The 26,218-nt window shown below is 50.3% G+C and overlaps 2 protein-coding genes across 4 annotated transcripts; both read right to left on the bottom strand.

Annotated features, from left to right (window-relative positions):
- Positions 1-2,408: 2,408 nt before the first annotated feature.
- Positions 2,409-13,918, bottom strand: RLA-DMB (histocompatibility antigen DM heterodimer light chain-like). Of its 3 annotated transcripts, XM_070073283.1 has the most exons (7): positions 13,415-13,918; positions 9,063-9,344; positions 6,959-7,240; positions 5,050-5,334; positions 3,258-3,374; positions 3,064-3,099; positions 2,409-2,746 (listed from the first exon to the last, which is right to left on the bottom strand). In XM_070073283.1, the coding sequence occupies exons 2-6, from the start codon at positions 9,115-9,117 to the stop codon at positions 3,065-3,067; spliced, it is 774 nt and encodes a 257-aa protein (XP_069929384.1). In that variant the 5' UTR covers positions 9,118-9,344; positions 13,415-13,918; the 3' UTR covers positions 2,409-2,746; position 3,064.
- A 6,336-nt stretch (positions 13,919-20,254) lies between these two features.
- Positions 20,255-24,392, bottom strand: RLA-DMA (histocompatibility antigen DM heterodimer heavy chain-like; the record flags this gene model as incomplete). The annotated part of the gene is given in 5 exon segments (NM_001190432.1): positions 20,255-20,476; positions 20,766-20,893; positions 21,024-21,302; positions 21,942-22,226; positions 24,262-24,392. Coding segments are annotated over 4 exon segments (777 nt in total). The 3' UTR covers positions 20,255-20,476; positions 20,766-20,768.
- Between the last annotated feature and the right edge of the window lie 1,826 nt (positions 24,393-26,218).

Here is a 26,218-nt window from a genome sequence, read left to right as displayed (position 1 = left end):
AAAGGAAGACCTTTCTCTCTGTCTCTCTCTCTCTCTCACTGTCCACTCTGCCTGTCAAAAAATAAAAATAAAAGAACACCAAAGCTTCACTCTCCCATTGTGTATTTGGGTTTTATTCCCATAGCCTTTAATGTTCCAAAGGAAAACCTCAAACCTGAGGTCAACACATTGCTCTAAAATATTCAGAGCTGTCCTAAAGATTGGAGGGAGTCCCGCAATGTGCTTGCCTCATGGACACAGACTCAGTTCTTTTATCGGACAGAGTTGGACTTGATCTTGAAAGTCAATTCCAGCTCAAGTTCAGCTCTTAAAACAAACAAGATATTGAAGGAGAGAACAACTCATTGTGCTGCTTGTATTAGGGGTGTGTGTGTGTGTGTGTATGTGTCTGTGTCTCAGCCCCATGTTCACCCTCCCTCCGCTCTCCTTCCCTTCCTCCTACCTTTCTGGCTCTCCAACCTGCTTCTCAGTCCCCTCTCCTGGAGGCCATCCCCCATGACCGCTTTCATATCTTTCTTCCAGGCACCCTGGTGCTTTGTGTAATGACAAATGTGCTCTCTTTTCTATCCATACTAATCTGGCTCCCAGGATTCTGGGACACCCTATAGCACTTTTTCCTGTTCCTTGCCTGGAAGGGGACAGCTTTCCCTATAAAACAAAAGAATCTACAAAGTTAGAGCAGAGAAAAGCCAACACGGGCAATCTCCAGAGTGAGAACTGGAAACGGCTCCGTCACCTGACTCTCTCCTTCTTCCCCTGGGTTCCTGTCCCCTTGATCCCCACTGCTATGATGAGATCCAGCCCTTCAGATGTGAGGATTCCCCTTCAAAACTGCCCAGGTGTAGACCAGAAGCCCCATGCTCAGACCTGACTGGACTTTCAAAAGAAATGTGCATTGTCAAACATGCAAATCCAAACACAAGCACAGGGAATGAAAATGAAATATAAAACTGGTAAAAAAATGTAGCCATTAATTTCTGATCCTACATTTATCAACTAGTTTCCCTAACACACAGTATGCTTCTTCCTGTCATCTATGGGCTTGCCCAGAGAACAGCCATTTGAATTCATGAACAATGTCTCTGGGATTGCTCCTGTAAATTCTTCCCAGAAGGGATTCCCTAATCACAGGGATCCTTCCAGAAAAGCCATGGATATGGTGGAGACCAACTCATTGGTTGGACAAACAATGAGCACTTACTTTAGGCATCAAGTTTACATGAACAAGGTTACCCCTGCCTTCTCCAGACCCCTACCCACACAGCAACAGTCTAGGGACAGGGGATTCTAGCACTGATGACCACCCCTCCTTCCCACCCACAGCTACCTTGGATGGGAGCCCACACAAAGATCAACACACAATCTGTCTTCTGACCCCTGCCCCCAGCTCAACAGAAGCTGACCCTGACCTTCCGTGTTCCCACACAGACTCACACCCAAAGCCTTTGTTCTCTCTCCACAGTCCTGTTCAGTTAGGCTCCTGCAGCACTTGTCTTCATTTATTTTCTGTCTTTGCCTGCAGTTAAGTACCCAACTCTAATTCCACGATTTCACAACCTAACTTTCTGTGTCCAGCAGGTGTCTCCCCTCTCTGGAAAACAAGCAGGGTCAGATGGTGTCCTCTCTCTACAGTGTGAAATCTACTCCCCAGCAGTGGGTGCCTCTTGGGATTTGCATGCCAGAGAATCAGGGAGTGGCCCTCTAAGGAGGGTGATCACCAGCATGAGGGTCTTCAGAACAAAGGAATCTACTTATTTCCAACCCAGGTAGTCAAACACCCTACTGAGAATTTGTTCTTGGACCTTGGATCTTGCTTCCTTCATCTGTGACACGCAGGGAACAGTCAGTTCCTTACAGAAAAGAAGAGGATGCAAACATAAAGTATTTGGCCTAGTGCTGAGTAAAGGATAAGCACTCAAAATATGTCCCTAGGGTTTGGAAGATACAGCTTTCTAGAACACAAATCTGGAGGCAAACTCTGAATCCTGACTACCTCAGAGTCTGGTTCAAAGTTGTGAAGAGGATCAAATAAAATAATAAAGTAAGGCATCTGGCCCCAACGTCCGGCTCAGAACGCTGAATAACTGATCCTAGCTAGTGTCACTACTGCAGGCTTGCTGTTATGTGTCTTCCCCATTGACAAGTGGAACTCACTGAACACTCATAAGACTTCCTAAAGGTGAAGTAACTATTGATTTCCTTCGTCTTTCTCACTCCATGACTCCATCTAATCATAGTTTAATTTCTGCTTATAAATGACAAATCCAAAAAAGGTCCCCAGTTTTGCTATGTCCAGATGGGAAAATGAGAGGAGGCACTGACTCCTCTACTCAAGTGAGAAAGAATCAACCTCAGCCCTGGCTCTGTAGGATTCCTCCCCCAGGACTCCTGGAAAAAGATACAAAGCATAAAATATGCACCAGAGTTTATTCCCCAGAGACAATCACCAGTGTGACTCATCACTCTCTGTGGCACAAGGGGAACCCAGGAGGGCCTTAAACTTCCCTCTCCAGATTACATTTACCAAAGAAATACAATTTTGGATGATAAGTTGGTTACAGAACATTCCCAGGAATTAGTTTCCTCAAGCTGCAAGGTTTACATTGGAGGTGGGGCTGGTACACTCAAAAAACTTGGGGGGCAGGAATCCAAGAAAACTTGGAGGTGTGACGATTTTGGGGGTGGACACAGTGTCATCATCAGGAGTTTGCATGTACAGAAGTCTGCCTCTAGGTAATGTGTCGTCCTGTAAAAGAAATACAAAGGAGTCAATAAGGCTTCAGATCAGCTGCCCCCCAACCTTCTCCGCGTATTGAGAATTTTAGGTCACCAGCTGAGACAAAGAAACCTCCTTCAGTCCCTGTCCATAGACACCCAGTTGAGTAGAAGAGGAAGATGTCGCCTAATCCCAAAAACAGCAGTTTAAAGCATGCCCTTGGCCACATCTTCATGCAAGCTCACTCCTATTAAGCACCATTGACCAAACCCAACATGGACTCCCCACCCTGTTACTTCCACCCCCTCAAAAGGACCCACAGGCAAAGAGACCAAACGAGATGTTACCTTACGGATAATTGGACCCAGGGAGGGGAGTGTAGCCTAGGAGAGAAACACACTTGATTAAACCAGTCTTTGTGGATCAAAGTGTCTAGCATTATTCAGAGCAATCAGAGGAGGAAGGAGACAGTCAGCCACCAACAGAAGGTGAGCAGAGACTGGGAGCAGGAGTGGGGCCAGGAGTTCAAGCAGGCACTCACTAGAGAAGCCGTACTTCCGCCAGCAGATCAAACCAAGGGAGAAGATAATGGAGCCCACACCCAGAGTCACTACCGACACAGAAACCTTCACCGTCAACGTGGGGGACAGCCCAGGTGCTGCAAAAAATAGAAAATTACTAGGACCAATCTCTGTGGCTCACTCTCAGAGAAACTTAATTTGCTGCAATCCCACACAGAAGATTCAAAGCTCCTTTACCCCAGCTCAAAGGGTCTAGTTCACACCAACCCACTCCAAGAAAATGACCTTTCTTCAAACTCCTACCCTGTGGACCTCCACACCAAGAACAACTGTGAGAAGCAGCACCCCAACTTCCAGTGCCTCTCTATTAAAGTGAGGCATCTCAAGACATCTTTCTTGGGGCCAGTGTTGTGGCGTAGCAGGTAAAAGCTGCTGCCTGCAACACCGGCATCCCATACAGGCACTGGTTCGTGTCCTGGCTGCTCCACTTCCAATCCAGCTGCCTGCAGCAGAGGATGCTTGAACCCCTGCCATCCATGTCGGAGACCTGGATGAAGCTCCTGGCTTCAACCTGGCTCAGCTCTGGCTGTTGCTGCCCGCTGGGGAGTGAACCAGCAGATGGAAAACTTCTCTCTTCCTCTCACTCTTTCAAATAAATAATAAATCTCTGGTTTTTTTTCAATTCTCTGGTTTTTAAAAGACATCTTTTCCCAGGGGCATCCACACTGGGATAAGGGGTTCCTCACTCGCCTCTCCATTGCCACTGGTTTTGTTTGTCCCCTTACTCGCTCCAGTTGAGCAGTTTCCTATACAGTGTTTTTCCATGTTTCCCGATCTCCATCGGTTCCATTTCATGATTTATCCTAGTTATTGTGTGTCCTCTATATCAACATTTCCCATTTATCTTCAGGACTCATCTCTAGCCAACCACCCTCCCAAACTTCCTAGAGCTGGTCCTAATCTGAATCATGCCCCACTCCAACACCAAGGGAGACTCCTGGTGTACCCTTATTGGAGCCTTTCCCCCCAGGAGAGCTCAAGTGAACATAAGAGTTTCAATCTCTTCTCTGTTCCCTGTTCTCTGGCCAGCTGCCCAGGAAGCTGTGACTCCCGAGTCTGGGACACTGTGCCCTAGTCCTTTGTGGACAAAACCCTTCCTCTTCCTCATTTCTTCCTCTTTCACTGGGAGAATTCTCTCCCAAGAATCCTCACATCCATATATAACTTCTCCCATAATCTTTAATCCTGGGGTTCAGTGATAATTAGTTCCTTACCTATTATCTCCCAAGCACACACAGCCACGTATCTACTATCCAGTATTATTACCCCAATGTGCTTGAAAGAGCAACCCAAATTCAGGACTGCCCCATGCCAGGATAAAGTCTCCCTTCTTCTTCAACCTTCATGATTTCTTCATCTCTCATTCTTGCCCTGACCATAGAAAAGTGGAAATCTGAGGAGCCTGGATAGCAGATTACAACTCTGAGTTCTGAAAATGAGCTTACCAAATCTACATCCTCTTTGTGGGGCAATCATGTTCCTCTCCCACCCTCAAACACAGACATAGCAACAGCAGCCACAACACAAAAACAGTAACTTCTCACGGCTTCATCTCACTGCCCCTTCTCTGCTCAAAAATCACTCCCCTCTCCCAACTCCTCCAGACTCACTTTGCATGGTCAGCATCTCCCTCTCTATCAGGAAGTTATCCATATCTCATTCCCTCTGCCAAAATATTGATGCACAGGGATGTTTCATCCGCCAGCTTCCAGTATCTACCGGCTTTAACTCTACTTCCTCCCACACACTTACTCCAGTTCTGTAGGATGGGCTCAGGTGCCCCAATGTGCTCCACCACACAGGTGTATGTATCCCCGTAAGAGGGAGTGAGGGCTAAATGAGAGAGGGTCTGGTATGTCCAGTCTCCATTGGGCTGCGCAGTCTTCTCCATACTGCTATGAGGGATGACAAGTTGCCCGTTCTTCATCCATGTGATGGTCACATCTGCTGGGTAGAAGCCCCACACATAGCAAGCCAGCATCACGGGCTCCCTTGTGTTAAAAGGAGTGGTTTGGGCTACTTGTACAGTTGGTGGTCCTACACAGGAGGAAAAAAAAAAAAGACATGATCAGGAAGGAAGCTGGCCTTTTGGCCTTTTCTCCAACCTGACTTCTCTTCTATTGCAACTGTTCACTGATTCTGCCAACCTACTTCCCGGCATGCACATGACTGTCATTACTTGAAAGTGAGAACTTGGAATTTATTCCTGTTTCAACGCTTTCTCTTTTGCATTCCTTCACTGTCCTTTTATTTCTCTTCTCCTTCAAAATCATGTTTGATCACAATTCATAAAAGCCATATATAAACTTCAAGTTGTTTCAGAAGTCATTGTATTTATTTCTGGGGTGAGCACTTGGCATCATGCTTGGGATGCACACATCCCATATGAGAGTACTTGAGTTGGAGTCCTGGTTCTGCTCCTGATTCCAGCTTCCTGCTAATGCAGACCCTGGGAGGCAGCAGGTGATGGCTCAAGTAGCTGGTCCTCACCACCTATGTCGGGGATCCAGATTGAGTTTCCAGCTGCCGGCTTTGGCCAGGACCCACCCTGGCTGGTATTCCTGGCTGCTGCAGGTATTGGGGGAGTGAACCAGCAAATGAGAATCTATGTCTTTCCTGCCTTCTCTCTCTCTCTCTCTCCCTCTCATCTATCTACCTTTCAAATAAATAAATAAAGTTTCAAAGAAAAAAAGTTATTGTATTTATGTCAAATACTTAAGCTTGAAAATGTATAAGCTAGGGGCCAGCACTGTGGCATAACAGGTAAGGCCACCGCTTGCAGTGCCAGCATCCCATATGGATGCCTATGCTAATAGTTACAAATTGGGATTTGTAAAGGTAGGGAAAAATTTTCCCAGCTCTTGTTTAACAAATTAATTTGCTAAATAAAGCCTTTTCTCCTTGGATAGTTTAAGGAAACAAACCTAACTCAGAACCATTAAACTGGTGATTAGAATCATCCAAATCAATGAGATTGCTAATTTATTCTCCTAGATGACCATCCTTCTAATTAATACCTTAGTATACTTCAAACAAAATCTCAAATAAAGATTCCAGGAAATTATGTGGAAATGCAGGTTTTCCAGCCTGTATCCCCCGATGTTTTCACTGAATGGCTCTGGAGTGGTGCCCAGGGGCTTACATTTTTAACAGGCCCCTCCCCGTTCAGAAATCATGACTGAAGTCTCACTGCTCTCCCCACGGAGAGCTTCCAGTTTGCTTTCACAAACCTCAAGCCATTCTCAGTGCAAAGGATTCAGAATCAAAGAGAAGGTATGTCAAGCATTCCCATGCTTGGATCCACCCAGATCCAGAACACCAGCAACTGGGATAAAGAGTCACAGACACTGGGAAAAGCCACTTGGCTCCTCTGACACGAGCTCAGTGAACCTGGATCTGCATCCTGGGCTGCTCTGGCCTCTGCCTACTCTTTCCCCAGAAGCTTCTCACAGGTGCACACATCACCTCCTCTTTACTCCTGGTCTGTCTCCCTCCACCACCTGGGTGCCCTTGAGCTTCAACCCTTCCTCTTTCAACATTCCAGTTTCCCACATTTTCTTGCCTGCCCAAACCTCAACCCTGCTCCTGCTGAGGACTCTTCCCCTGCCCCCCTCTCCTAAATGTGCTCCCCAACCTCCCCTCTGCGTCCCTCCCTCCTCACGTGTTCTGTGGGTCAGTGATGTCCAGAAAGGCTGAGTGTGTGTGCCACAGTTCTTGAGTCCATTGTGCAGGCGCTGCAGCAGGGTATCACTGTGGTTAAGGTACTCTGAGATGCTTATGGCCAAGGGATTCAGTACCCCAAATTCAACAGGGGTTAGTTGGCCCTCCTGTGGATCCCAGCAGGTTAGCAGATCCTTGTTGAAGGAGATACAATATGTGAAATCCCTTGGAGTCCCATCATCATCCAACAAACAAGTACTTTCCACATGAGCCACAAAGCCACCTGGAGGTGTGAGAAAAGGGAGGGCAGGTCAGCGACATAATAAAAAATACCAGTTTGGGGACAGGGGTTCGACACAGTATTTAAGTTACTGCTTGGGATGCCTACATCCATATCAGAAACCCTGGGTTAGAATCCTGGCTCTGCTCTCAACTCCAGCTTCCTATTTATGCACACCAAGGGACCAGCAGATGATAACCAAAGTATTGGGTATATGTCACCCAGTCCTGGTTGGAGACCTGGATTGAGTTCCTGACTGAAGCATGCATTTGGGGGAGTGAACCAGCAGGGATGGAATTCTCTCTCTCTCTCTTTCTCTCTTTCTCTTTCTCTCTCTCAGATAAATAAATACAAAGTTAACATACATTTAGTCTCCGCACAGAGCTCCTAGACCCTACTAATTTCCTGAGTGATAGGGTGCTAAGCACATCTTTTTTCTAGTCTTCTGTTTTTGTTTTCACCTGGGTTTCAGACACAGAACTCCCAGCCCCTTGGAATTCCCTGGTGACAGGCGCCTCTTCCATCCTAATGAGGTGACTCCTGGTAAGCTCCTGGATGGGAGCTAGTCACCAGGAAAATCAACTCCATGATTCTCTGTTCTCCGGGAAGGGGAGAGGGCTGGACATTGAGGGAATATCAGTCGTGTTTCTGAAATGAAGCCTCCACTAACACCCCTGAACTACTGAGTTTGGAGACCCCAGCCCACGAGCACGTGCTGGGAGCGTGGTGCACCCCGACTCCGTGGGGACAGAATCTTGCACCTGTGACCCCTCCAGACCTTGCCTATGCACCACTTCCTCTGACTCTTCATCTGTGTCCTTTAAAAATAGCCTTTGCAATAAATCAGCAATAGTAAGTAAACTATGTGGGGAGGAGGGTTCTATGAATGTCTCTAGCAAATTATCAAACCCCAGGAGGGGGTCATGGGGACAGACCCCAAGACCACCTTGGGAACAAGTTGTACAAAAGTGGGCTGCTTCTGCTTGTGACTGGCGTCTGAAGTGAGAACAGCCTCCTGGGATTCAGCCCTTCACCTGTGGGGCCTGTGTTAACTCCAGTTCTTGTCATCATTGGATTGAACTGTCAGGTACCCAGCTACAGAGGAGAATCAGGCAGCAGGGGAAAAAAGCTTCCACATCTGGTGGCAGAAGTGTTGAGCAAGAACATACAAAAGAGAAAAGCATTGGTTTTTCCTGTATGCAGCTGGCGACCCAGGCCTCAGCTATACCTGGTGAATCTGGCACAGATTTCCCGCCCCAAGCAGGTTTACTGATGCGGCTCACAAGCCACAGTCTCTGAGACCCTCGGCTAAGGAAACAGGTGGCAGTGGCAGAGAAATTGTTAGAACTGGTTTCCTTCTGAAGAGAGAGAGACTCAGTGTGGTAGAGAAATTGTCCGGGATTATTTGCATGTTTAAACAGGACAATTAACCCAGAACCCAGACCTTTATCAAGCCAAGTTGCTGAGAAGGGGAAAGGGCTCCAACAGGCAGTGCCAGCCTTGCTCAGTGCTGGAAATCGCATGAAATAGTTCACCCCGCACGCATTTACAAAGTGCCAGCGCTGTGCCGGGAGCTAGGGACCAAGCAGTGAACAAGACGAGCACCGTCCTGGCTACGTGCCAAGGCGGGGAGCTCCATCAGTCAAATCATTACACTGCTGAAGTTCTACTAACATTGCACCAAAAAAGGTTGCAAAGTGCTGTGAGAATATACAACAGGGAGACAAACTAGTCTCGGGTGTTCAAGTCCAGTAACAAAACGGAACGCCCTCCGCGCCGAAGCAGACGCCGGGGAAGAGAGGGGCCGGGAGGAAATAGTGCTTACCTGCTCCCGTGCAGCCCAGGCTGAAGCCCAGCAGCAGCGGCAGAAGGGCGCTCATGCTCTGTGAAGACGTGGGGAGCCCAGTCTCCCGGACCAGCTCTTCCAGGGGCCAGGGGTCCTCTCCTGCCCCGAAAGCCCCAGCCTGGGTGACGATGACCAGACACACAGCAGAATACGGCACTCCCCAGGTCCCTTGGTCTCCGTCAGATGAATGAGTCGGCCCTACCCAGCTCCTGTTCCCACGGGCTCAGGGGTCCGCTGTCCCAAACCGAGTTGCCAGATCGGCTAGGTAGGCGGGGAAAGACGCAAGGACAAATCATTGAATGCCTTAGTGCAGCATCATCGGTTACTAGGTAAACCTCATCCTGCCTCAGCCTTAGACCTCAGGACGCCTGATCCCTTTCTTCGCTCCTTGTGAAGCAACCGTTCTGTAGGTGGATTTCTCTAGGTCGGCAGAGAGAATCAACTGAATATTCTCAAGTGCACGCAGCCGGCTCTGCTTTGGTTTACCCTTGCACTCCCACATGGCTGGGGCCACACAGCCTCCCTTGTTCCTTAAAGGGAGGATTCCTAGGACATTCCGCGAGTCCTGGCTCTGTCCTGTCACTCGGAGGTGGGAGGACACCAGGCAGGTCAAAGAGGCTGCTGGGAAGGAAGGAGTGATCTGGCCTCAGAGCGAGACTAAAGGAAGCCGTTCTACCTCGGCGACCAGGGCCACGGGCCTGGAAAATCCCTCCAGGCCTCCATCGCTGCTTCTGTTCTGAGCAGTCAAGCTTCATTCCCTCTCAGTGATCATAGTTGCTCTCTGGAGCCGGGAAACCGTGTCCTTCCACGCTGAGTGGCCTTGGCGGGAGGCCAGGGGTAACTCCACTGAAATCCTTTGACAAACAGCTTGTGATGGGCCAGTGCCCCAAAGCTCACCTTCTCCCCCACACAAAACTCCCTGTGTGCTTCCCCCGTGGTCTCCTCTGTCCAGGGCCCATCCACTAGAAGAATGAAATGAAGTTTCCCTCCCATTGCTCCCCTGGAGAGACCGACTTTTAAGTGGCAACTCTTCTGTGCTATCATGGACTACCCAACGGACGGACGTCATTAACTTAAACTGGTTTTCTTAAATTGGCTTTCTCAGGCTGGCATTGTGGTGCAGCGGGCTAAGCTGCCACCTGTGATGTCCACATCCCAGGGCTGGTTCAAGCTCCAGTTGCTCTGCTTCTGGTCCCGCTCCCTGCTAACTTGCCTGGGAAGAAGACATAGCCTGAGTACTTGAGACCACATGGGAGACCTGCCTGAATTCCTGGCTCCTGTCTTCAGCCTGCCCCAGCCCTGGCTGTTGAGCCATTCAGGAAATGAACCAGCAGATGGAAAAGCTCTGTCTCCCTCTCTCTCTCTGTCTCTACCCCTCTCTCTGTTGTTCTCCCTTTAAAGTCAATTTTTAAAAACTGGATTCCTTCTGCTCTCCAATAGGCTTCGGGTTGCCTTTTGTCACCTTAGTTTCTGCAAGCTCTTGGATTTGACTCAATAGTGAGTTGGGCAAAACAGGGTTGAGGGGAGAAGCCCACATTTGCTTGTCTTCCCCCAAAGTTTAACCTCAAGAGAAGTTGATATTTATGAAGAAAAGAGGAGGGAGAACACATGTGCCAAAAGCTAACACAAAAATCAGTATCAGAACCAGAAGACTTGCGTGGTATGACTCACTGATGTGGACTGACTCTCCGCTCCTATTCCTCAGCCTCCTTCCCCCTCCCCCTCATCTTGGTTATACGAGCAAACTTCAAAAAGTTCCTGGAAAATGGAATTAAAATATAAGTTTATTTTGGTGCAAAATAAAATAGAAATCTGTGCACACTAGGAGTCTTCACAAAACTCATGGTAAATGCATATTGTGAAAAAACTATGTATAGGGGCTGGTGCTGTGGCGTAGCCAGTTAATGCCCTGGCCTGAAGCACCAGTATCTCATATGGACACCAGTTTGAGACCTGGCTGCTCCACTTCCGATCCAGCTCCCTGCTATGGCCTGGGAAAGCCATAGAGGATGGCCCAAGTCCTTGGGCCCCTGCCCATGTGGGAGTCACCAAGGAGGCTCCTGGCTCCTGGCTTCCGATCGGCGCAGCTCCGGCTGTTGCGGCCAATTGGGGAATGAGCCAGCGGATGGAAGACCTCTGTGTGTGTGTGTGTGTGTGTGTGTGTCTCCTCTCTGTGTAATTCTGACTTGCAAATAAATAAATAAATCTTTTTTTTTAAAAGAAAAAACTATGCATGAATTTCAAAAATTCTATACCAAAATAAGTCCATCTTTTAATTCCATTTACCATGAACTTTTGAAGTGCCCTTATATACTTTGTCTCTTCTAATGAACCATCAAGGGTGCTGGAGTAGGCAGAACATGGTGTACACTACAAAATTTGCTCAATTTCAATTTTGTAACAGACATTAAGTAGATCCTTTATAGGCCATCTCATGTCATCTTTTTTTTTAGTAGATTTTTTTTATTTTTTTATTTATTTTTTATTTTTTTGACAGGCAGAATGGACAGTGAGAGAGAGAGAGACAGAGAGAAAGGTCTTCCCTTGCCATTGGTTCACCCTCCAATGGCCGCCGCGGCCGGCGCGCTGCGGCCGGCGCACCACGCTGATCCGATGGCAGGAGCCAGGTACCTATCCTGGTCTCCCATGGGGTGCAGGGCCCAAGCACTTGGGCCATCCTCCACTGCACTCCCGGGCCATAGCAGAGAGCTGGCCTGGAAGAGGGGCAACCAGGACAGAATTCAGCGCCCCAACTGGGACTAGAACCCGGTGTGCCGGCGCCGCAAGGCGGAGGATTAGCCTAGTGAGCCGCGGCGCCAGCCATTCTCATGTCATCTTAAGACACAAGTTAATTGTTCTCATTTTACAGATTTGAAAACAGGTCCAGGGGCCAGTGTTGTGGCACAGCAGGTTAAGCCGCCAGCTGAGATGCCAGAGTCCTGTATGCATGCTAGATCAAGACCCAGCTGCTCTACTTCCAATCCAGCTCGCTGCTAATGCAACCTTGGAAAGCAGCAGAAAATGGCCCAAGTGCTTGGGCCTCTACACCCATGTGGGATACTGGATGGAGTTCCATGTTCTTGGCTTCATTGCTTCCATCTGTGGAGTGAACCAGTGGATGGAAGAGCTCTCTCTTTTAAGAAAGAAAGATTGATTGATTTATTGATTGATTTGAAAGGCACAGTTAACAGAGAGAGAGAAAGAGAGAGAGAGAGAGATCCTCCATCTGCTGGTTTACTCCCCAGATGTCTGCAGTGGCCAGAGTCAAGTGGGTCTGAAGCCAGGAGCCAGGAGGTCTATCCAGGTCTCCCACGTGGGTATCAGGGGCCCAAGGACTTAGGTCATTTTCTACTGACTTCCCAGGCACGTTAGCAGGGATCTGGATCAGAGGTGAAGCAGCTGGGACTCAAACCAGCACCCATGTGGTACACTGGTGTCATAATTGGTGGCTTCACCTGCTACGCCACAGCACCGGCCCAAATCAATCAACCTTAAAAAGAAAAGAGGTCGAAAGATTCACACGCAAGGTCCAGAGGCCTTAACCCTTTTTCTTATACAACTACACACACACACACACACACACACACCACATGCTACAGTGTGCCCCCATACACACATGCTACAGTGCACACACACACACACACACATACACATGCTACAGCGTACACACACACACTACATTCTACATCTTGAGACTGAGAGAACCCAGTTAGTGAGGTTTCTATTAAAAAGAAGAGAAACAGAAAGGCCACAATCTACCACCCAATCCATCCTAGATTCATCTTTGCTGTTCTGAAAGTTCCTTCCTCTCTTAGACTCTGTCTCTTCCACTTTCTGTTTGGACAGCTTCTAAACCTGTGACTTCTCGGTTCCCCAGAACCACAGCAGCACGCACACACACACACACACACACTTCCCCTCACATTCCTCCCCTCCTGCCTGGGCATGCAGCGATCCTAAGCTGCTGGAGCCAGGCCTTGGGGCCCTTTCTCAATGCCGGCACAGCCTGGGCCTGGCAGGGGGCTGCTGCGGTCCTGTGCCAGCACCGGCGGTTAGGGTTCCCTCTTGCATCTTTCTGCCCTGGCAGTCAAAAGAGAAGTGAAACCTCTTATAAGGCGGCAACAGGAAGCGGTGGGAGAAGATTCACTTCTCTATTATTGTGAAGCCTGCGGGAGATTTTAGAATAGAGCCGAAAACCCAGACCTGTGCTCAGCGAAGCAGGGTCTTCCTTCCTCTCCTCCTGCCAACCACTCTGCTTTCACAGATCTCTGTCTTCCCACCTCTGCCCAGTTGAAAAGAATGAGTCAACTGCTCTGTCCGTGGTTGCTTACCTGATAATTCTGTATGCGGCACCAAGGCTGAGGAAGTTATGGACCCCAGCCAGCCAGGTTCCCTCTGCCACTGCCACTGCACAAAGACCCCAAAGAGCGAGTCCTCTCCCGTCCCACAGCCTCTTCCCCAGCTGGCTGCCACACACCTGCACAGAGCTAAGCCCTGTGCAATCCCATAACCTCCACTCAGAGACACAGCCTCTGCCCCCACGCCACTTCGCTTGAAGGTCAGTTGGGGAGAACAAAGCCCTGTAACGAGAAGAGCGCGTGTTAAAGCAAGAGAGCAGCGAGACTCAGGGCAGAGCAATAGGAGCCGGCGCGGTGCATGGAGCTGAGCAGCGGATCCTGGCCGGAAGCACGTTGGAGCAGAGGGAGGCAGGGAGCCTCACAGAGCCAGCGCGTGGCTCCCCAAGCCTGGTAACTCTGTGAGGCGTTAGCCAAGGGGTGTGCGGAGCCCAGGTCAGCTAAAACAAAAACGAGATGTGACAGCATCGCTGCAACCGCACATTACAGGAAGTCACACACGTGATCTCATGCTTGCCCCGAGAGAACAGCTATGGCAATACATCACTCCTAGGCACTTCCCTAAGCCGCTCTGTGCAAGCTCTCAGGTTCTCTCTGGCCGGAGGCTTTTAACTTAAGCCTTCATTTTCTAAATACAAAAATTGCTCAGGCAGTCAATCATTTGGAATCTAAAACCAGTAGCATGCAACCACACTTATGACTTCCTTCAGTGTCTTTTTAAAACTGCATGTACCGACCGGCGCCGTGGCTCTCTTGGCTAATCCGCCTGCGGCGCCAGCACCCCGGGGTTCTAGTCCGGGTTAGGGCGCTGGATTCTGTCCCGGTTGCTCCTCTTCCAATCCAGCTCTCTGCTGTGGCCCGGGAAGGCAGTGCACCCTCATGGGAGACTAGGAGGAAGCGCCTGACACCTGGCTTTGGATCGACGCAGCAGCGCGCCGGCCATAACAGCCATTTGGGGGGTGAACCAATGGAAGGAAGACCTTTCTCTCTCTCTCTCTCACACTGTCTAACTCTGCCTGTCTAAATAAATAAATAAATAAAAACTACACGTACCTATAGCCTGCCGTGGTTCCATCACTTGCTGAGTCTGCTCAGTACACACACACACACACACACACACACACTCAGCCCCCACCTCACCTATTTCCATACACACCCCTTCCCCATGAGGATTCTTGCTGTGTCTGGTTCACCACCCTTCTATCCTTCAGCCAAATTATGGAACTGCTAGGAAACATTCCACCTAATTTGCTGTCACAGCTCACAAAGAATGTTATCCCTGTCTTACCCAGGAGGAAACAGAGGCAGACAGAGGTTAAGGGATTGCACAGTTTCACACAGACACTAAGTAATAGAGCCATGATTTGAAGTCAGGATTTATTATTCTTTTTTAAAAAAGATTTATTTTATTTATTTGAAAGATAGAGTTACAGAGAGGTAGAAACAGAGAGAGAGGTCTTCCATCCACTGGTTCACTCCCCAAATGGCCACAGTGGCCGGAGCCATGCCAATCCAAAGCCAGGAGCCAGGAGCTTCCCCTGAGTCTCTCACGTGGGTGCAGGGGCCCAAGAACCTGGGCCATCCTCCACTGCTATCCCAGGCCACAGCAGAGAGCCGGATTAGAAGAGCAGCAGCCGGGACCAGAACCGGCGCCCATATGGGATGCCAGCGTTTCAGGCCAGGGTGTCAACCCGCTGCGCCACAGCGCCAGCCCCTACGATTTATGATTCTAAATCTTGTACTCCTATTAAGCAATTAGAAAATAACTTGCCATTTATAATAGCAATAAAAACCATAGCATATTTAGGAATTAACATGTGAAAGTATAAGAACTTTATTAAAAAAAAAAGAGAGAGAGAAAGCCTTACTAAAGTATATAAATGAAGATCTGAGGAGTGGAAAGATACCTCAGGTTCATGGATGGGGAATCCTAACATATTGAGAAACACAATAATACAATAGCCTCTCACACCTGTAACATAAATCATAGCAGGATTTGGGGAGAATTTAACACATTGATTCTAAAATGCACAAGAAAATGAAGTCTATGAGTGTCTGACAATTTTGATTTGAAAAAAAAGCAATATGGGTTTTTTAGAAGGTTGGGTGGTAAAGGAATGGAGACTAGCTCTACCAAATTCTAACACATAAGAAAGAGCCATAACAATTAAAATGCTGGCCGGCGCTGCGGCTCAATAGGCCAATCCTCCGCCTAGCGGCGCCGGCACACTGGGTTCTAGTCCCGGTTGGGGCGTCAGATTCTGTCCCGGTTGCCCCTCTTCCAGGCCAGCTCTCTGCTGTGGCCAGGGAGTGCAGTGGAGGATGGCCCAGGTGCTTGGGCCCTGCACCCCATGGGAGACCAGGAGAAGCACCTGGCTCCTGCCATCGGATCAGCGCGGTGCGCCGGCCGCGGCGGCCATTGGAGGGTGAACCAACGGCAAAGGAAGACCTTTCTCTCTGTCTCTCTCTCTCACTGTCCACTCTGCCTGTCAAAAAAAAAATTAAAATGCTATGACACTGACATAGAAACTGGCAAAGCATCAGAACTGAATAATCCAAAGGCAAATACATGCATCAAGGGGAGCTCAGGCTAGAACTCTTGAGAATAAATATAATATTTGATGAGTGGCATTATGAAGATCATTTTTTTTATTTTGGGTAAAGGAAATGTGTATCCCTTCTCCCTTCATATTTAAAAAATTAAAAGTCATAACTTCCTGTTAATGTGCCTGGGACGGCAGCAGAGGATGACCTAAGTACTTGGGTCCCTGCCACCTGTGTGGGAGACTCAGATGGAGTTCCTAGATCCTGGCTTCAGCCTGGTTCAGACCTAGATATGTGGCTACTTTGGGACTTTGTGAGTGAGCCAGCAGATGGAAGATTCTCTCTCTCTCTTTCTCTCTCTCTCTCTCTCTCTCTCTCCTTTTCTCCTTCTCCTCCTGCTCCTCACCTTCATCCTTCTCCTCTTCCTTCTTATTCTTCCTCTTCCTTGTCTTTAAAATAAATAAATTTTTTAAGAATTACAAATCAATAAAGATCTAAATGTGAAAGAAAAACAATACTAATAGAAGAAACCATTGTAGAATATTATAAATAGGCAGATAAATGTAAAGCAAGGCTTTTTTTATTTAATAAATGTGAATTTATAAAGTGCAACTTTTGTATTGTTGTGGCTCCCCCCCCAACCTCCCTCCCTCCCTCGGCCCTCCCCTCTCCCACTCCCTCTCCCTTCATCGAGTTTCATTTTCAATTACCTTCATATACAGAAGATCAACTTAGTATACACTAAACAAGGATTTCAACAGGCTGCACTCACAGAACCACACAAGGTATAGGGCATTGTTCGACTAGTAGTGTTGTTTTTAAGTTTCATAGTAAAACACATTAAGGACAGAGATCCTATGTGGGGAGCCTGTACCCAGTGACTCCCGTTGTTGATTTAACAATTGGCACTCTTATTTATGACATCAGCAATCACCCGAGACTCTAAAGCAAGGCTTTTTACCTAAAATTATTCATTGGGAAAGAGGGAATTACCTTAAGTATAAGTCCTTTTTTTTCCAAATTATGGGCCCTCTCTCAAAGTTATTTGGGGAAGATGCATTATCCAAAAATGATCTCAGTGATTAAATATGTGAAAAGAATTAGAATAAAATGAGTTTATGATATGCGGAGGTAGAAATGGAAATATGTGCTCACAAACTTTTTATGTTATACTGGTAAAATGTGATTTTAAATTTTTGAGCTACTGACTAAATAAAGGTAGTTAGCAGACAATTTTCTTGTCACTTCTATACTCCTAGAACTTTACATTTGAAGCTGACCAAAATCTTTTAAGATGTTCTCATTGAGAAAGTAGAGAATTACTCTATCCCATTTTATATTCCACCAAAAACAATTTAAAAATAACTCGACTGTTTTGGGGATATAATTTCCTAAGTTCATAAAAACACAATCCATAGGGGTTTTGACTATAAAACTAAGTAATTCTACTCAGGGAAGGAATTTATATAAATTTTAACTGTCGAGCAGCAAACTAGAAGAAGGCATTTGCAAAATCCACCTTACACAAGACTTCTATATAGAATTCTCAAGAAAATGACAGAAATTGTACTGTCACACTAGGCAAGAGAAGGGCAGGTGTTTGGCACAATGGTTAAGACACTTGCGTTTCATATCAGAGTGTCTGGGTTCAAATCCCACCTCCACTCCTAATTCCATCTTCCTGCTAATATGCATCATGGAGGCAGCAGTGAGGGCCCAAGTACCTGGGCCCCTGCCAGCTGTGTGGGAGGCTTGGATTGAGTTCCTGGCTCCTGGTTTCCGCAGGGCCCAGCTGTGCCTGTTGCAGGCATTTGGTGAGTGAGCCAAATACCTCTGTGTTTGTGTGTGTGTGTGTCTGTCTGTCTCTCTTTCTCTCTCTCTCTCTCTGCCCTTCAAATAAACAAGAATAAATAAAAATTTAAAAATAAACTAGACAAAATACATCAATCAGCAATCCACAGAGCAAGAAACTTAAGAAAAGATGCCTAGGAGAGGCAGGCACACTAAAACAGTGAGATGCCACTCTGCATCAGCATTCTGCAACATTTGAAAGTTGAAAGGAAAAGACAGCTCCTGCTCTCTCGGTGGGAGTGTAAGCTGCTTCTGAGTCCTGAATGACAGCAATTATAAGCTGGCTGGTGCAAAAAAATTAGCGTGGGAAAGAAGCGTATCCTTGAGGGCGAAGCCTGGTCAGTTAGAGCCCGGGGACTAGGGACAGGTCCATGGAGGAGGCTGAATGTGAGCTGGATCCAAAGAGCTGGGGAAGAGGGGAAGGAGAGGGAGGAGCCCGAGCTGGCGCCCTGAGGCAAAGGCAGACAGGCTACCATGCAGGAAGAGTGGGACCCCTCGGCTCAGCCAAGAATGGGTCTCCTGGGAGCAGGGAGTAACAGCCTCAACTAGAAGAGAGCCCCAGTCGTGAGGGTCTCCATGTTTCTGGAGTGCTCAAGTGACAGCACCACAGACCAGAGGGCAGCTAGTCCAAGCCCTGTATTTCACAGGTGGGGACATGCGGGGCGGGGGGTGGGGGGTGCTTTTTCCAAGGTGTCACATCCTAATAAAACAGTTGTCAATCACAGCTGGCAGGAAATTTCTGGATAAATTGGAAAATAGGGATTAAAAAAAGTTAGGAATAGAGAGAAAGAAAGGTTAGGTTTAGAACGGCAAAGTGAGCGTAAAGCCAAAAACACCTCAAAGGAAGAACATACACTACCCAAGGTCAACTCAAAGCATGTTTCAGAAAAGAAAGAAGTCGGCTGGGCGCCTGGGCCGGTGGTTACGAGCCTGCATCTCACATCAGAGTGCCTGGGCTGGGTCCCTGCCTCCGCTCCCACCTCCAGCTTCCTGTCGGTGCAGACCCTGGAAGGCCGCAGGGGTGGCTCCAATGATAGGGCTCCTGCCCTCCACATGGGAGACTCAGATTGAATTCCTGGCTCCTGGCTTCCGCCCTGGCTGTCGTGGGCACTTGGAGAGTGAGCCAGAGAATAGGAGCAACCTCTCTCCTGTCTTAAATAAATGAATGAATAATGTAAAGATAGAGAGAGAGAGAGAGAGAGAGAGAGAAATGTTTGCTAGAGAAAGAAGTCCACAGTGCTACAAAATTATGTGAGCGCCAATGCTAAGCCATTGAGCACTTTTCTATGTGCCAAATATTGTTCTAGCACACTAGAGATGCTAAGTGCTAAGGTCCACAAAAGCCCTATAGGTGGACATCACCGTTATCATCACTCTTTTACAGACGGCGATCCCGAGCCACAGAGAAGCTAAGTAACTTGGCCAAGGGCACACAGCCAAAAGCTGCCGATTGTGGTTGGATTCCCAGCAGTCCAGCTCTAGAGCTCCTACTCCACCAGGAGTTCTCCACCAGCCCATGTGGTTCAGAAGAGGCACCAACTGCTGGGAGAACCACCTGTCCTCCCCCAGGTGAGAGCCTCCCACGCTGCGAACAACAGGGGCTCTCTCACCAACACCAAAGTAACTTCCCTCTTAACTTTAATGCACTCTCATTCATCAAAGCCCCCGGACCCTATGGAGAGTAAGAAGTAAAGCACACGCTAAGGAATTCAGCACCAGACGCCCTGAGCCCCCGCTCCCACTATTCACCAGGACAGCACCGTCCCAGTCTTCCCTGCCCAGTTCACTCAGCCAAAGGGCAGGTCGTTGGGAGGAACGCGTAGCCCTTCCAGGCTGCTCCCACTCGCTTCTGGCATTTGACGACTCTGTTGGCATAGAACTGACGTGGCTGAGCTGGAATAGCGCCTGGGGGCTCCCTCTTCCCATGGCTGAGCTCCAACTTCCCAGTTACGGTGTGGGTCATACATTCCTCCAGGCGGCCTCTTCTAAACATAAACACAGTCACAAACACTAAATAAAGTGCAACAGACACACACATGCACACACACACATACACACCTATGCACATGCACACACACACATGAACACATACACACACGTATGCAACATGTATACATACACACATATGCACAGACATACACACACACATACACACAACCTCCTCAACCACTTTGCAAGCACACTATCAGAAAACAGGTCTGCCTTCAAGTCTCACCTATTCTGCACAAATGGTTAGGAGGAAAGTCATCTCTTGTGCTGAGCCCAGGTCCTGGAGTGAGGGGTTTCCCCACGCTCTCCCTAAAGAGGGCCAGCTGTGCTCAGGTGACGGCTGAATGGGAGAGAGCAGCCATCCAAGCTGAGATATCCAGAAACGAGTATCACGAGTCAAGAAAGGAGCCAAGCCACAGTGACACTGAGAAATGACATTTATTGCCTTGAAGTTGGGAGGGATATGACCACCCTGGGCTGCTCCAGACACAAGGCCAGGGACAGCAGAGCCCCTACACACACACACACACACACACACATACACACACACACACACTCGGTGGGGGACATCCTGGGCGGGCTGTGAGAGCCCTGAGCACCCCCTGCTCGGACTTTGGAAGCTGCTGGCATCTGGCTCTGGTCGGGGGAATCAGTCTGAGGAGAGAGCGGGGTGGGGGAAGGCCGTCACTGGACCCCCACCTGCAGCATTGCCCTGCAGAGGTGTGCTCCTCGTCCCCAAGCACCCCCAAGCAGCTCTTCGACAGCTCCCACACAGAGTCACTCCGGTGAGCCATGATCATGTGCGTATCCCCGGCACCCCAACCAGGAGCACACAGACCCCACACCCAGGGGTCTGAGGGTCACCCTCTGTCCCCCACGCCAGAGGGACACCCTGGCAGCCCACACAGGCACCCCCGTCTTCGGCTCCCTGCACATGACGTACCCCTTAGCAAGGCCTGCGGAAGGAGATGATGAGGGCAGTGCCCACAATGATGCCCAGCACACCCAGGCCAAAGGCCAGGCCACACAGCACATTCTCCAGGAGAGCCGAGGGCAGTGCGTTCTGCGGCACTAGAGAGAGGCGGAAAGGCGGAGGCGGGCCAAGGTGAAAACGGATGACACACACAAGGCCCCGTCCCTGGGTCTGCCCCATCCTTGTGCACCCCAGAGAGGGACAGACTGCCAGGGAGAAGGGCCTCACCCCAGTAGGCAACTGCTGTGTAGCGGTCGATCTCGTGAGTCACGATGCAGGAGTAAAGGTCAGAGGGCTGTGGGGTGAAGTTTAAGTACGAGAAGGCCTGGAAGCTGAGTCCATCGACAGCCGAGACGAAGGTGGGCCCAGCTCCCTGCACCGGCTCCAAGTGGTGCTGCCAACTCACGCTCAGCATGGGCGGGAAGAGGTTGCTGATGAAACACACCAGCGTGTTGGGCTTGCCAAACTCCAGGGGCCTCAGCGGGAACACCTCCGCGATGGGGAAGCCTGGGGGGAGGGGGAGAGTGAAGACAAGGACGGGCTCATGTGGACGGTCGTTCGGTGTGGAGAGTGGGTGGCACGGGCGGACGGGCAGAGTAGGGGTCCGCGTGCCATGCTTGGGTGCAGGAGATGAGCAGAGAGCTGTAGCCCCGAGCGAGGTCTTCCTCCAGGCAAGAGGCACAGCAAGAGCCGGAGGGCGGGCCAGATGCAGGCCACTGGACCCCACCCCGACCCCCGCCTCTGGTGGCGTTTCCTGTCTAGATCTCCCACAGGCATCTGATCATAGACTGACTTCTCATCCAAACACAAGCATATCACTGGCTACTGCCACCGTCCCCTTCCATCTGGCTGAGCACGGTTTCACGAGCCCTAGTATTCAGCGGGCGTCAGTTAGCCCCTGTCGGACTCATCAGTGCAATAAATAGATTGGGACACCTACTGCGTGCACAGCACTCTCTTCTGCCCACAACAAAATACGGGGTGCAGACCGAGGCCCCAGGGGGAAATGAAGACCCTTAGGGAGAACCAGAGGCGGGGAACCGGTGCAAAGAGGAAGCACTCTGGGCATAGACAAGGAAGAGCTCGGGGTATAGACGAGCCAGGGTGAGACCTAGGCCCTGGGCTCCACCCCTGCAAACCCCTGACCTCGGGACACCGGGATCTTCCCGTCAAGATGTGGGCCCACATTCTGGACCAACTGCTGGCAGAACCATCTGTCAAACAAAATGTCAGAGATGTCGCTCTGGTCCTGGGCCCAGTCAGCAAATTCGGGCAGGCGAGGCACACGGGTTCTCTGGGAAAAGTCGAAGGAGAAGAGCAGGTCCGAGTCATAGGCTTCGAAGAGCCCCTCAGAGGGATTCCCCATCTGGCAGAAGACCGTGTGCAGGAACGTGTGGTTTTGCAGCTCATCCCGCCAGGCCGGAGCAGCCACTGCAAAGGAAACAGGGTGGGATGCAGGAAGTGGGTACCTCCAGCTCCTCTGTAACTCAGAAGGCAGCAAGGCCTGTCTGCAGGAGCAGCGGAAGAGGTGGCCACGACCCCGCTTGTGTCGGTCACTTAGCAGTCAGAGGGCATTCTGAACTTGCCCTGCCAAGCCAACCATGTGAACTTATGAAAGGCAAGAAAGGTCTACCATGTGCACATGTTCTGACTCACTCAGTCTGCAATGCAGCCTGCGCTCTGCTCAGCACGCCCCGCGCCCTGGCACCGAGCTACCTCCTCTCAAAGGGGATGCCTCTGTGTCATTCACACAAGACAAGCACAAGGCCAGGGCTGGGTTCCCCAGTCTTAGAAGGGAAGCAGAAGGAATGGTCACGGCCTCCCTAAGCCACAGACGATACTGCCATCCCCCACCCCCACCCCACCCCAAGACACATGTGGTGAACACAAGGACCAAGTCTCCAGACTTCACCCATCGGCTCCAGGCCTCTCCGAACACCTCTCCGCCTACCCTAACTCCCCAAATGACAGGTGTGGGGGACGTGAGCCATTGCTGCAGGAAATAACCCCTCTTCTCTGAAATGCCTATCCCTCCGACAACAGAAATCCCTCTACCCAGTTCCCAACACAGAACGACAGACATTTAGAGTAAGAAAGAACTTCAGGGCCGGCGCCGCGGCTCAATAGGCTAATCCTCCACCTTGTGGCATCAGCACACCGGGTTCTAGTCCCAGTCGGGGCGCCGGATTCTGTCCCAGTTGCCCCTCTTCCAGGCCAGCTCTCTGCTGTGGTCAGGGAATGCAGTGGAGGATGGCCCACGTGCTTGGGCCCTGCACCCCATGGGAGACCAGGAGAAGCACCTGGCTCCTGGCTTCGGATCAGCGTGGTGCACTGGCCGCGGCAGCCATTGGAGGGTGAACCAACGGCAAAGGAAGACCTTTCTCTCTGTCTCTCTTTCTCACTGTCCACTCTGCCTGTCAAAAAGAAAGAAAGGAAGGAAGGAAGGAAGGAAGGAAGGAAGGAAGGAAGAACTTCAGGGCCGGTGCCATGGTACAGCAGGTGTCAGAGCCCCGGCTGGAGTCTGGCTGCTCCAGTTCTGCTCCAGCTCCCTGCTAATGCACCTGGGAAAGCAGCCAAAGATGTTCCAAGTGCTTGAGCCCCTGCACCCACTGGGAGACAGGACGGATGGAGAATGAAACAGCAGATGGAAGATCTCCCTTTCTGCCTCTCCCTCTCTCTGTCACTCTGCCTTTCAAACAAAGAGTCTTTAAAAAGGGGGGGGGGGGGCAGCGCTGTGTCGCATTGGTTAAAGCCCTGGTCTGAAGCAACAGCATCTCATAGGGGCCAGTTCGAGTCCCAGCTGCTCCATTTCCGATCCAGCTCTCTGCTGTGGCCTGGGAAAGCAGTAGAAGATGGCCCAAGTCCTTGGGCCCCCACACCCCCATGGGAGACCTGGAAGAAGCTCCTGGCTTCGGATCAGCACAGCTCCGGCCGTTGAGGCCATCTGGGGAGTGAACCAGTGGATGAAAGACCTCTCCCTCTGTCTCTATCTCTCTCTGTAACTCTTTCAAATAAATGAAATAAATCTTTAAAAAAAAAAAAAAAACTTCCGGGTTGGTTTTCCATTCTGCCCCATCCTTCACAGAGAGGGAAACCAAGAATCGTGAGATGAGCTGACAGAGTGCAGGGCAGAAACCTGCCCCCCAGGAATGGAGATAATTTGCTTTGTTCAAATCCCAGCGCTACTGCTTTCCGGCTGTGTGACCTTGCACAGGCTACTTAAACTCTGAGTCCCATTTTGTTCCTCTGCGAAATGGGCAGAACACTCTGCTTCCAGAGACGGCTCTAAAGGGAACGTGCCAGGCACCTCCACTCGCTTCCGTAGACAGGAGCTCTCTGCCAACTCCACTCCCTCCCACTTGCTTCGCACCACCCTCAAAGCCTTGAGTTCTGCGGGCAGTGCTCAGGGCGTGCTCCCCGGGCTCCAAGGCGGCAGGATGCAAGGAAAGGCGAGGCGCCTTCTTACCTGCAGAGCCGGCCCAGGAGCGGGGCAGCAGCCACAGAAGCTGCAGCAGTTGCAGCCGTGCAGCCCCCTGGCTCTGCCCACGATCCATATCCTCGCTCTGCACCGCAGGTAGCAGCTGCCAACCCAGGTCCCCCAGCTCCGAGAGACTCAGCTCGCGTTGCGCCAGCACCTTACCAGGGATCGCCCTTGTCGTGTTGGTTCAGCCAATCACAGAAAAGCACTGTTCAACATCATCCGTCACCGAGAAGAGACCCGGGGCCAGCAACCTCCTGGAGCTTGGGCGCGCAGAAGTAACGGGACCGGCAAGGCGGGCGCAGGAAGGCGCGCTCCGGTGGGGCGCCCCCTGCCGTCGCGGGCGGGTGGTGAGGGCAGCGCCGCCTGGCGGCAGGAAGCCAGCTCGTCCGCCTCCGCGACCGCCGGGCTCTGCAGACCCCGCCTCCTCCCGCCCCGGGGCCCCTCCGTTTTCTCCCCCAGGCATCAGCTAGGATTCGTTCTGCAGACATGTGCTGAAATTTTAGTAAGTGCTGGGCATTGGGCCCCGTGCTGGAAATGCAGAGAGGGGTACAGACGCCGCCCCTTATCCGAGCTTTCACTATCAACACTTTCGCTTTCAGTGATCTGGGATCACTTGCGGTCAGAAAATACTGAACAGAAAATTCCAGGAGTGAACGGCGAGACTTACACTGGGCTCCGTTCCGAGTGGCGCGATGAGTTCTCCCAACATTGCGCTGCACTCTGCCCTGGACGTGAGTCCCCCCCACCTTGCTCCAGCGCACCTGCACCGGCTGCACTGCGCGACTGTCAGTCATTTAGTCGGGAAGTTGCCAGGGCGAGGGTTGTGGCATGGCAACGTCTTATTTTATTTTATTCTATTTTTAATTATGTACTTATTTATTAGAAAGGCAGAGGGAAAGGAAGAGACACAGAGATTTTCCATTCGCTGGTTCAGTCACCAAATGGCCCCAATTTTTGGAAGCCAGGAGCCCAGAACTCCGTCTGGGTCTCCCACGCAAGTGCAGCAGCCCAGGCACTCGCGTCAACTTCTGCCGCCTTCCCAGGAGCTGGGCAGGAAGCCGCATCCCAAGCAGAGCAGCGGGCAGCCCCAAAGCACGGGCGTAGTAAAGTTGTCATTCAGACATAACAAAGAGTAGTCATAAAGTGCTTCCTTTACGTGAAAAGGTGAAAGTTCTCAACCTAAAAAATGCGGAGGGGGAAAATCGTGGGCGATTGCTGAGCGACAAGACTTTGAGAGAAAGAGACAGGGAGCAGGAGGGAAGGGGAGGAGGAGAGAGTGAGAGGGGAGAGGAAAGGAGGAGAGCGAGAAAGAGGGAGGGTCAGTGCAGGGAGGGGAGGGAGGGAGGGAGGAGTGGAGGGAGGTGGGGCAGAGAAGGTGGGGAGGGAAAGGGAGCAGTGATGGAGCGGTGGAGGATGGAGACAGACCGAAGGGAGGGATGGGAAGAGAAGGAGGTGGAGGAAGTGAGAGGAGAGGGAGGGAATGGGGAGGGGCGATCACAGTCACATAACTGTCATTACAGTATGATGAGGTTATTCTATGCTATTATTAGTGTTGTCACTGTTTTACTCAGCCTGATTTATAATTAAACTGTATCATAGCTGTATATGTGTAGAAAAAACATGATCATGGTTTATATAGGATTTGGTACTATCTGCTGTTTCAAGCATCGCTGGGGGTGTAACTCCCAAGGATAGGAGGCTGAAGATGCATTCCAAGGCATGCTCCAGGCTTCAGGGCTTAAAGGAGCGGTGGGCAGTGTTGGTGAATAAGTACTTACACAACAATGTGACGTATTCAAATTGCTAAGTGCTTTGGAAGCAATAAAAATGTTATAAGGATGGGGAAACAGGTGGGACATAATCAGGCAGGCTCCTAAGAGTCTTGGCCAGCAGAATATGAGGGCAAAGAACAACCTTTCCAGGTAAAGGGTGGACACATGTG

This window comes from Oryctolagus cuniculus, chromosome 5 (genome assembly GCF_964237555.1).
Source record: "Oryctolagus cuniculus chromosome 5, mOryCun1.1, whole genome shotgun sequence".
Classification (NCBI taxonomy): Eukaryota; Metazoa; Chordata; class Mammalia; order Lagomorpha; family Leporidae; genus Oryctolagus; species Oryctolagus cuniculus.
Note: the sequence above shows the minus strand (reverse complement) of the source record. Positions and strands in the feature narration are given on the sequence as shown.